Genomic DNA, 12,271 nt, shown 5'->3' with positions numbered 1-12,271 from the left:
GGCTCCTATGAGAGAGACATTCTTATTGACTCCATATAAAGACAAAGTAAGTGAGGCACAGAGAGCTTAAATAACATGCCCAAGCTGTACAGGTAGGAAGTGGCAGAGCCGAGATTAAAGAGAAGCTTTGCCACTGAAAACAAAGGGATTTGCTTTGTAAAGAATTGTGTGAAAGTGCTGGAAAGGGGCAAATTCCTACGAAACCAAGAGACAGCTTGGAGCAGACCTTCTCTGGAACTAACTCGGAAGGGGATATCAGATAGGAAAGCACCACGTTCCCACATATTATCTTTGTTGAGTATATTTTTGTAAATGAAGGAGGGGCCAATTAACATTGTCTCGTGAGACACATGAGCCTGATGGCTTGGCTATTTGTCAACCCAAAAGAGATATTTCCTGGTCTTTGGCCAACATAACATACCATACTGTCCCTGCCAATTAAGTGAAAAGCAGAATGGACATACGTGTGTGTGGGTGTGGGTGTGTGTAGGATTTGTGCAGTGCAGGCACAAAGCCCACAGGCACACCTTGCATTCTTGGCTAAAATTCCTTCCTCCTCATAAAGAAGAGCGATTATGTGATTGTTTTCGTCATTCTTTTCTTCCTGGAATGGCTTTGGGAGGGATATAGTCTGGCAGGGGTTTAAGCTCCCAAGAGGACCAAGCATAAAGGCAGGCTACCGAGACCCCCTGTGTCTGTGGGTTTTGGTGAGAAAGGGAAGCTGGGGCAACTATGCAGGCAAAAGCTGTCCTTTGCCGTGAAAGCTGAACTTTCTAAGGAGAGGAGCCAGAAGAGAAACCTTACTTTATCTCAACTGTCCATACTCTCTACCTCTACCTGTTCTCAAGATAAACTGAAGCTATTTGGCTTCTTGAAGCTAGAGATTTCACGCTTTCTACAGAAACGTAATCAGTAAATCTCCCCTAAGTCATTCCCCTTATAAACTGCAAACTCAGTGAGACTAGAAGGAGTTGTACTTTCTAATTCAATCAACTTCCCTCCAATCCTCCTGTACCTGGTTGATGAATACCCATCACACCTCCAACCTAAGGAATTCTTGCTTTTCCCTCCGGGCAGCATCTAGTCTAGGCTTGCTGCTTAGATGTGCAATGGCTAGCTCTAGTTTCCCAGTGCAAATGCTTATATTGATCATAAATCCACCGGTTTCCAGTAACCTGCCAATCCTCTTGAAAACTGGTATCCTTCTGGTTTTTAAAGCAAAGAGATTTCTGGAGCCAAGTCAAGTTTTTGTGTGCTTATAATCACCTTGTGGTTGCAAATTTTTTGTGTTTCCATTACTCAAAACTTAAGGTAAGAAGTCTGTTTAAGAAACATGCCCTTGCTTATAAAGCCCAACAGTCAAAAAAGGACACTTACAAATTAATTAAAAAGACAGAATTTAATGATTTCAATGTTCTTGCTGTCTTGTCCTCCTCATTTCTCCCTCCCTCTCTCTCCCCCCCCCCTTTTTTTTTGTCCACCACTTTCATTCTGTATACTATCTCCTATAACCTCCTTCCAGGACCTTGCTTCATTCAGTTCATGGATTCTGTCACAAAACACTAATCAGTCCAATGAAGGAAATTAAAACCTGTCTCATGATCAGGTCAATGACAAGAGCCCAGGGTTTTTTGTTTTCACTTCTTGCAGCATATTTTCGGTGTGGGGTGGGATGGTAGAGAAGAGAAACAGGAGAAGTAAACCTGAAGATCCTTAAGGACAGAGACTGTCATATAATCATCTTTGTACCCTCCAGAAAGCCTAATGCAGCACTGTTGAGCCTTCAACAAATGTTTACTGATTGGTTCCTATGCAGAGTTAATGGTGAATAAAACAGACTGGGTGCTTGCCTCCCAGAGTCCTCAGTCTCAGAATGAGAGAAAAAATTGATAAAAACAAAAAACACCCCCCCACACACACACAAGAAATAGATCATTACAAACTGTGCTAAGTGTGATGAAATAAAAGAACACACTTAGCAGGGAGCATAAGCCTGGAGCCCTGCTCTAGCCCGGGGGGGGGGGGGGGCGTTGCGGGGGGTAGGGGTCAGGAAAGGCTTCCCTGAGGAAGCGACACTGAAGTGGAGACCTGAAGTATGAGTAGGAGTTAAGGGAGCTGCAAATTATAAGATCCTCAATAAAGCAAAGGCTTTTTTTTTACTTTTCAAATAACTGCAGTACCAATTTTTGTGTGCGTAGGAGAGACGTGAATGAAATGTTAGCAATGTCATCCACATCTTTCATTCCACATGCAAAGGAATTAAGATCCCCCTATGAGCTGCCCGAGGCCACTGGGGCTAGGACTAGACCCCCGGGGCTGCTGGCTCCCAGCCTAAAGCCCTTAGGACTACACCACAAGAATGCAGTTTTGGTGGCCACACCAGACTTAAAAAGCAGAGCTGAGGGAACTCTGAGACATACAGACATAGGGCTTATCGCATAATCAAATGGTATGTAGTGGGTTGGGGATAAAAGATTTTTAAAAGTGAACTTTTAAATTTTTGTTTAAGATTTATTTATTTATTTGAGAGAGAGAGAGAGAGAGAGAGAGCATGGGGGTGATGGGGGTAGGTGGGCAGGTAGAGAAGGGGAGGTGCAGAGGGGGAGGGAGAGGGAGAATCCAAGCTCAGCCCAGAGCCCAATGCCTTGATCTGACCACCTCAAGATCTGATCTGAGCAGAAACCAAGAGTCAGGTGTTTAACCAACTGAGCCACCCAGGTGCCCCTAAAATTGAACTTCTAATAAAAGAACCCAGTGCTGCTTCTGCAGAACGGCTGGACACGTTCAGGTATTTCTGACCAAAATGTTTTTGTGAACCAGGAACAAAGAGGGAACCAGGCGGATTTTGCCGTCTATGTACAAAGTGAAAACAAGATGTAGAAGTGAAAACGGTATTGTGGCAATGTGATCCAATCAATTCAAAGTGGTATTTAAGGTCTACTGACTTCACCCATTAGCCAAACAGGAACTACAATTAGCCCTAAACACTAAGCTTAACCACACCTGAGAAGCAGCCCTGAGTTCACAGGGCAGTTTTTAAAGGCCTGTGACACTTCCTGGCAAGCTAATACCACCCAAGCAACTTTCCTCAGCAGCTTTCCCATCTTCGTCCCTCTCTTTACAACATCAAGTAAAGACTAACACCTCCATTTCTCAGTCTCAGTTAGTTTGCCCTTCCTTCTCAGTACACAACAAAGATACACAGTGAATACAGAGGGGAAAACCTACATTCTGGTCCACTCTGGCTTCTCCAAACTTAGAAGTGAACACAACATGGGCAATAATCCAAGAGCTTCACCACCACCCTGTTAAGCAAAGATAGTAAGAAAGGTTTCCAAAAGCTGCCAGGGGGTGTCTCTCAGAAGAGAAGTCTCATGAAGAAGGGAGGGAGAGATACTACCGACCACCACTAAACCTCAAATCCTTCCCCACACTTCATACCTCTTCAGGAGAGAAAAAGATTAGAAACGTCCCTCCAATCAAAACAAGATCTCTCTCTGCCTTTCCATGATTCTTAGCCCCTGCTTTGTGTTGGCCTCTTTGTCTCTGCAAAGAAGCTGCTTCATTGAAACATCATAGAAAAAAAAAGTTGTCCCCCAGACAATGAAGTCGCCTGCACACAGGCATTTCTTATTTCCAACGTAGGAGGCAGGAGGCAGTCGACAAAGCCTGCAGAATTTTCAACCTGTTGCTATAGTAGCAGAAAGAATGTGATTCAAGCAGCTCTGCTGAGATCCATATCCAAATCCCTCCAACTCCCAAAGAGAACATTAACCCCTCACTGCCCCTTGTTGGGGGCAGAATTACCTGGAAAGAACCCTAAATTTGTCTTAGGCATTGGATATTGTAGTCCTAGCATCCACTCACTTGTGCACTCACCCAATATCTATTTATTTAGATTCTCTTGGGCTGACCCCTAGGTTTTTAGCAGTAAACAATGCAGATATGGCCCTTGGCAATGAGCAAGAGGAGACATAGGACATTAAATCACTGCTCAGATAACAACATATTATGCAGCATTATATGGGAGACACATGAGGTTCTCAGCAAAGCCATCGCCAGAATGGAGACAACCTACCCAAGATAACCAGCTCACACATTAACTGTAGCGGTCTCTACATATTCTGGGCCACTGCCATTATTTGATTGTTTGCGTGTGCTAATCTGACAAGAACACAACTAGAAATGCCGGTTCCCATATCATGCCTTCTACAAAGCATTAATTTGAATGAGTTGTTTAATCAAGTCAGCTTTCCACATAAAATAGAAATAGCCCTGTTTGTCAGAACCACTGCAGGCAATTGCTGAACAGTCAGTCACTCCGCAACAGAAATGACAGGTGAGGGCTCAGAGAACCCATGGAAGCAGCACCACACCGAGGACTTCTATCTCAACAGCCCCCACTCCATTTTACTTCTGTGGTCAAGACAGTAACAAAGAAACCTTAGGAAAGAGAATTTAGAAAGGACTTATAATCCAGCTTACTTTCCCTAACACTGCAGTGCAGACATCTTACAGTACTGAATACCTTCCTGCTGGACTTCTTTTTTTCCCATGGAGCATAAGCACTAGGAGGGAGGGGTTTCTTAGGAAGCTAAACTCATTAGGTAACGATATCCTCATACGCTTTTTGTGAAAAAAGGCAGCATCGATCAGGCTGCCGAGCAAAAGTGGAAAAACCAACGAGACAGGTTGCTAATCTCGGATGGCCAGGAGATGTGGTTTCGTGGAAGTTCCATAATCTTTTGTACCTCAGTTTCCTCAGAGGTAAATCTGATACACTCTGTAGATCCAAAGGCACAGAATGATCAATAGCAATGCCTATACAGCTGAAATACAGCTGACCCTTGAAGAGCCTGGGAGTTAGGGAAGCCAACACCCCACAGAGTTGAAAATCCACATGTAACTTTTGACTCCCCAAAACCTGACCACTAATAGACAACTGTTGCCTAGAAGCCTTACTGATAACATTAAAAGTAAGAAATCTTTCCTTAAGAAAATCATAAGGAAGAGGGGCATCTGGGTGGCTCAGTAGGTTGAGTGTCTGCCTTCGGCTTGGGTCCTGATCCCAGGGTCATGTGGGGAGTCTGCTTCTCCCTCTCCCTTTGCCTCTCCCCCTGCTTGTGGCTGTCTCTCACTCTCAAATAAATAAATAAAATCTTAAAAAAAAAAATCATAAGGAAGAGAAAATACATTTACGGTACTGTAAAAAACCCATGTCTATGTGGACTTGCTCAGTTGAAACCCGAATTGTTCAATGCTAACTGTACTCTGTTGCTATTCTTAGTAACACTGTAAAACATAGTTTCTGCCCTGGAGAACACTTGAGCAGCTCAATCATATTTAAGAACACTAGTTTCCTATCTTAACCAGAGGCACAGGCTAAAGGTCTTTCACCAAGCAATCCAGGGAGAGATGGGCCATCAGAAAGGGATATTCACCCAAATCTCTTTTAACCACTGCAACCCTGGGCTAAGATTCAGAAAAAGGTCCCAAATGATCCGACTACATGAAAACTGGTTTCTTTTAGCCTGAGAAAGAAATGATGGTAGCAAATGTGTGATCTAAAGAAATGACTTCATCCTGACTTTGCAGTTTCTCTCTGCAAATCTATATTTCCCTGGCCTTTGACAATGGATTTGGCCATGTGACCTGCTTTGACCAACAGATGTTAACAGATTAATGACATAACCAGAAGCTTGAAATGAGCTTGCTCATTGTGGCTTATGCCTTTTTTTAATATCTGCCATCACCATGAAAAGAATATGCCCAAGCTAATAGCTGATCCCAGGGAAAGGTTGAGGGACATGTTGAATAAAGCCACCCCCAACTAAGCCAAGGCAAGATCAGTGGATTCTCCCCACCCTAACCTGCAGACAAAAGGGGTTAATAAAAACATACCGTTGTATGATACAGAGATTTTTTTTTTTAAGGTTTTATTTATCTGACAGAGAGAGACACAGCGAGAGAGGGAACACAAGCTCGGAGAGGGAGAGAGTGAGAAGCAGGCTTCCTGCTGAGCAGGGAGCCGATATGGGGCTTGAACCCAGGACCCTGGGATCATGACCTAGGGGCGCCTGGGTGGCTCAGTCGTTAAGTGCTACAGAGATTTTTGTGTTGTTTGCAATGTAGCATCATTGTTGCAACAACTGATAGACCCACCATAGTAAAAATTCACCTATGGGTCAAAACCTTGTTTGCAGGGGACCTGGGTGGCTCAGCTGTTAAGCGCCTGCCTTCGGCTCAGGTCATGATCCCAGGGTCTTGGGACTGAGCCCCTCATGGGGCTCCCTGCTTGGCAGGAAGCCTGCTTCTCCCTCTCCCAGTCCCCCTGCTTGTGTTCCCTCTCTTGCTGTATCTCTTTCTGTCAAATAAATAAAATCTTTAAAAAAAAAAAAAACTTGTTTGCTTTGTTCTCTTAATATGTAACAAGTAAAAGATTTCTGATATTTCCTCCCCATTGGACTATAAGGTCCTCAAAGCAGGGTCCTATTACATCCCCAATGCTAAAGACTTATTCATGGAATCTATACCACGTTGTAAATCTCAGGGGATACAATAGTAAACAACAGATAACTACAGCCATCTGTCTGCACCTGTGAATTTTCCCCCATATAAGATCAGGTCAGTGTGATTGTCAAAGTTGATGACAAAGTTTACTTATGTGGCTTGAAGTATATCAAGGAACTCTGAACCACGGGAGTGTTGTTTTCCTAAGTACAGAGGAACTGCAATCAGGGCATCTTTCAGTAACAGAAGGGACCAACAAGATCACTAGCTTATTGGTTTTCAATCCTAGACAATCACTAGAGCTTTCGGAATTACAGATTCCTAGTCCCCACGTACAGATATTTAGTTGAATAATCTGATATAAGGCCCAAACGTGTGTTGGGTTTTTTTGTTTTAAAGATTTATTTATTTGAGAGAGAGAGAGAGAGAGGGAACACAAGCAGGGGGAGCAGCAGAGGGAGAGGGAGAAGCAGGCTCCCCGCTGAGCAGGGAGTCCGATGCAGGGCTCGATCCCAGGACCCTGGAACCATGACCTGAGCTGAAGGCAGATGCTTAACTGATGGAGCCACCCAGGCACCCCGACATGTGGTGTTAAAAAAGTCTCAAAGTAATGCTAATGATCACAAGAACTGGAAATGCCCCCCCATCTAATAGAACCCTTCCAAGCATTGACTGAATTTCTTATGCTGAGCTGCGCTAAGCATTTGTGATGATGTTAACAGACCAAAAAGTGAACATAGATGTACCATCTCCAGGTGACTACATGAATCCATTAGTTGTTGTTAGCATAACAAACCATTCCAAAACTCAGTAGCTTAAAACAATAGGCACTCATTATTCCTCCTGAATCTCTGGATCAGTTTGTGTGATCTCTGCTGGGCCCGCTCATGTATCAGGTCAGCTGGCTGGTCTAGGATATCCTCATTCACATATCTGGTATAAGATCACCATCAGCGGGGAGACAAGGGTCTCTGGGCCACAGCAACTGAGTCCAGGAGCGTCCATAGGGTGACCAGGCTAGATTCTAGGTGAGCAAGTAGACGTGTGTGAGGCTGCTTAAGACCTACACTGGGGACTGGTATATATGCACACTTTCACTCCTGCGTATTCTATTGGCCTGAGTAAGTTACAGGGCCTCGTTCAGATTCAGGGGCTGGATAAACAGACTTTACCTCTTGATAAGGGGAGCTACAAAGTCATTATCACAAGAGACTAGCTTCCAAGTCGATTATACAACCAAAGGGAGAAAAGGTTGCCTTAAGCCAAATAGGATTTCTAGGCCAAAGTTTTCACCTAATCTCAAGAAGTTATACACTTCTCAAGGTGAACTTTTGTCTGATATTCCTCATTTCTATTCCTACCTGCATACACATACCTTATTCCTCAAGACCTCAGTCTCAAATGAAAGCAAAAGAAATCTATTTCTTCTCAGCATTATTTCATATCATCCTTTGAGGTTTTTAAAGATGATGTGGAGGGCACCTGGGTGGCTCAGTCGGTTGGGCGACTGCCTTTGGCTCAGGTCATGGTCCTGGAGTCCCTGGATCGAGTCCCGCATCGGGCTCCCTGCTTGACGGGGAGTCTGCTTCTCCCTCTGACCCTCCCCCCTCTCATGTGCTCTCTCTCTCTCTCTCTCTCATTCTCTCTCTCTCAAATAAATAAAAATCTTAAAAAAAAATAAAAAATAAAGATGATGTGGATGACATGTCATCCTTATGAGGACTTGTTCAGGGCGAGTCTCTCTGCGATGTCTCTTTTTGGCATAGGATGTGCCCACAGATAAATGTGACCAAAGGACCCCCAAGGCTACATCCTGCAAAGGACTCCACAGCCTTCACACGAGGAGCACCAAAGTGTAAGAAACATTACAGGAAAAAGATAACACACTAGGCTTGCAAAGCACCCCGAGGAGTAGGAAACTGGCGCTTACTGAAGATTACAGGCTGAGGCTAATTATATTCTAGCCACCAGCTGCTTCACTCAGCCGTGCTTGACTGTGCCCACTTAGGAAGTGCAGTAAAAGGACGGTGGCTGAATCCACAACTGTGTACCTGACCCACGCCTGAAGATGTACATAGCCTGGCTGGAATGCAGCAGGAGTTATTACAGTATCCCTACAACTAAGGTGTTGCTTTCTGTTATTTTTTTTTTTTAGAAAAATTACTATGACCTTTGGGTTAGTTCACTTAACTTCTCTAAATACTACTTGTGAGGTTTGGTAAGGAAAAGAATTCCAGTAACCAGAAAACACAGGATGGCAGAGAAGTGGCCAGGGCTGGGTAGTGTCTGGAGGCTCTTCGGAAGCGACACGGAGGATGGAAGGAGAAAGCACGAGCTGCTCACACACAAGGTTGTCTTAAGTGCATATTTGGTTCCCATTTGGTTTTCACTCTGCTTGGTATCACTGTTCAAAAGGCTAAGCAAGAGGAGTGAAAAACACAATGAAATGAAAAGAAATGCTAAATTCACCATGAAGATGCCTCAGAAAAGCCAAATTCAAGAAGATACTGCATTTAATTTAGTTTGAGAAGAAACTACAAAGTTCTGAAAACAGGCCATCAATAGGAGGAAACACTGCCCATTCTCCCCTAGACGGTCTTCCACTCCCAAGCACTGAGCACGGGATCCAGGAGACAAGCAGGTGCAGTAGCACTAGTGAGGCTTTTGTTTGTTTGTTTTTTAAAGATTTATTTATTTGACAGAGAGAGACACAGCGAGAGAGGGAACACAAGCAGGGGCAGAGGGAGAGGGAGAAGCAGGCTTCTCACAGAGCAGGGAGCCCGATGTGGGGCTTGATCCCAGGACCCTGGGATCATGACGTGAGCCAAAGGCAGCCACTTAACCGACTGAGCCACCCAGGCGCCCCTTTTGTTTAGTTTTTAAAAGATTTATTTATTTGAGAGAGAGCACAAGTTGGCAGAGGCAGACGGAAAGTCTCTAGCAGACTCCCCACTGGGTGCGGAGCCCGACATGGGGTTCGATCTCAGGACCCCGAGCCCAAACCAAGAGTCGGACGCTTAACCGACTGTGCCACCCAGGCACCCCACGGGATAGTGATGTTTTCTACCTGAGCACGTAGTAACCAAACTGCAAACGCTCACAAAGGCTAGAACTGCTACCAGTGCTGTTCACTCCATGGGCAGCTCAGAGTGGCATCCGTTTGTTTTTCAATCACAACTGAATAGAGTCACAAAACAGAAACTGTGCATCTCCAGGTGAAATCACCATAAGGGTTCCCACCCCCCATCTTCTGCTCACTCGGCATAAAAGTAAGTGCATTCTTGGATGGTCTTTTAATGAGCTGGAGGATTGGGCTGCAGTCAGACTATGCTTTTGATTAATTAGCTAAGGGGAAACCAAAGCTCTAAGAAAGTAAGCTACTGGTATTATCACCACAGGAACATTGACAGTGACAACGATGAAGAATTACTGATTTCTTTTCAGAAAAAGACAGAATGTCAGAAGAGGGGTATGCAGCCTAAGAAGGGGATCTTTACCCTCCTTGTGCTCCTCCCCACTTGAACACACACACACACACACACACAAACCACAACTTCATACCCTTCTTGGCACACTCCTTTTTAGTAGTGCTTTTTAATGCTGCTCTAAAAACCTAGCTATGTGAAGTACCAGCTGCTCTTCCTAGAGAATCCTCTTTTTTTTTTTAAAGACTTTATTCATTTGAGAGAGAGAGACAGAGCACAAGCAAGGGGAGAGGCAGAGGGAGAGGGAGAAGCAGACTTCCCACTGGGCTGGGAGCCTGATGTGGGGCTCGATCCCAGGACCTGGAGGTCATGACCTGCGCTGAGGACAGACGCTTAACCATCTGAGCCACGCTCCTTCCTAGAGAATCCCTACGTTGCCCGCACAGTGGTGCCAAGGATGAACCCATGCGGCATTTGCAGGAACATCCAGGCACAAGGCAAACTTTCACATGTGTCAGGGGAGTGTCTTGGCTTTGGACAATTTCTATTGCAGTTTCTGCACCATTCTCCTATGAAAGCCCTTAGCTCAGCATCTTCACACTCTAATGTAACCACAGTATAATTCCTCGTGGCTGTTCAAGGAATAGGGCCATCTCAAATATACTCTAATAGTGTAGTATCAAATTCACATTACACATAGCTTTATCTTTCCTACAACCTTTTTCCTGAAATCTCCCCAGGTATTAAAGTTTGGGCTAGGCCAGGAACCAGGGGCAGCAGCTTTATTCCCTCACATTCAGTGCAATCAACGGCCTGTGTTTAGAATAAATATTTGAAACTCAGAAGCCCGTTAACAATGCAGCACTTGATTACTCTGAATTACTCTCACCCACAGCAATTGAGGGAGAAGTCCTTGGCACCAGCCCCGCACAGAAAACCTGCTTCCTAGCCTGCTCCATTTGCCTTCCAACGCTCCACTCAAAGAAGTCTCAGCACACTATACAAAGATCTCAGTTTTCTCCCTTAAATACCACAGGAATCCCACATCGAACATCTGACTCCCTTCTTCCCAGAGCACTGCAGATTTGCTTCAATACTTCCATGTTCATATATATTTAATTAGACCAACTTATCTTGTAACTCTGTTACTCAAGCCCCTCTGCTAGCATCTTCCATCCAACACTGAAATCTTTTTAAAAGGGTTTTCTGTTTGCTCGTTTTGAGACAAAACGTCATCTTGGTCTATTTTAAAACTGTAGTAACAAGCTACTTTTCAATTAGTCAGAGGTGCCCAATACTTAAAATGGCCACAATCCTTAGCACTTTTCCTCCTTCAAAACCTATCTGGTAAATAGTCTTTTTTTAAGTTTTTTTTTTTTTTTTTAAGAGGGCCAAAGGGTAAACTGTACTAACCAGAAGCAATTAGTATGTTAAGTTTTGTTTCAAGGCCAGGCTATCAGGTTACAAGTTCTAATAAACCCTGCTGGGGGAAGACATTTCTTTGTCTTGGGACCACTGAGAACTAACCAATCAACCAAACAAAACACCTTTAACTCCATCAGAAACTCTCCCCTCTAAACACAATTGAAAAGAAAAGGCAACACCAAAGCAAATGAAATGAATGAAGCGTTCCTGCTGCTGGCAGCCCTTACCATTGGGAGCAGAGGCCCCCTCCAGACCCTCGCAGGGGCTCTGACTCCTCCTGGGGTGGGGCAGGGGTGGCGAGGGGTCCAGGCCCTGGGTGCAGGTAGAGGTATGCTCCGTGCATGCTTGAACAGGGCTCACCGCCGACTGCCTGCCTGTCTGCCACTCCGTCCTCTCGTCTGGGTGGGAAGGGCCAAGATGGAAAAAAAAAAATGTGCAGGTTACTCACTGGCCTTCCCAGGCGGGCACACCCAGGAGGAGGGAGAGGCCAGGCACAGACAGGGAGATTCTTCAGAGGCTGTGCCTGAGATCTTGCTTCTGATTCCTTTTGTTAATACTTCCTGAACTTTAAACTCAATCTGCACAGGCGCAAGTATTTTAGGGGAGGTAAATAACACTTGGGTAATTAGATTCCAGGAGCTTTGTACAAAGGTTACTTTGAAAAGGCAATGCTTTAGTGCACATACTTTTAAATTCAACTCAAACTGGTTTCCACTGTGTGTGAGCATTAACACTAGCACAGGAAATGAGAGCAAGGGGCAACCTTGGTGCAGGGCCTGGAAAGGCCTGTAGCAAGGCAAACCTGGGTGTGTGATTTAGATAATGAATTTCTTTTTTAGGCTCTAACTTTTAGAGAAACAGGATTCTCAACAGTCTCCCAGAGTCGGTGAACCTTCCCTTGGATAAGAGAC

At 44.7% G+C, this 12,271-nt stretch overlaps 1 protein-coding gene across 3 annotated transcripts in view; it reads right to left on the bottom strand.

Moving 5' to 3' along the window:
* STON2 (stonin 2) overlaps positions 1 to 12,271 on the bottom strand; it is a 139,464-nt gene that overhangs the window by 44,670 nt on the left and 82,523 nt on the right. Inside the window, exon 5 of one of the 3 annotated variants that reach the window (XM_028098643.2) lies at positions 11,588 to 11,758. The exons of the other annotated variants lie outside the window; for them this stretch is intronic. Within the exon in view, the coding sequence (XP_027954444.2) occupies positions 11,588 to 11,758 (171 nt within the window). The remainder of the gene's footprint in view (positions 1 to 11,587; positions 11,759 to 12,271) is intronic. 3 annotated transcript variants of the gene reach the window in all.

Source organism: Eumetopias jubatus, unplaced genomic scaffold (genome assembly GCF_037043125.1).
Source record: "Eumetopias jubatus isolate StellerSeaLion01/CBP00866 unplaced genomic scaffold, mEumJub1_p1.0 scaffold_7, whole genome shotgun sequence".
NCBI classification, from domain to species: Eukaryota; Metazoa; Chordata; class Mammalia; order Carnivora; family Otariidae; genus Eumetopias; species Eumetopias jubatus.
This window is presented reverse-complemented; position numbering and strand designations above follow the sequence as displayed.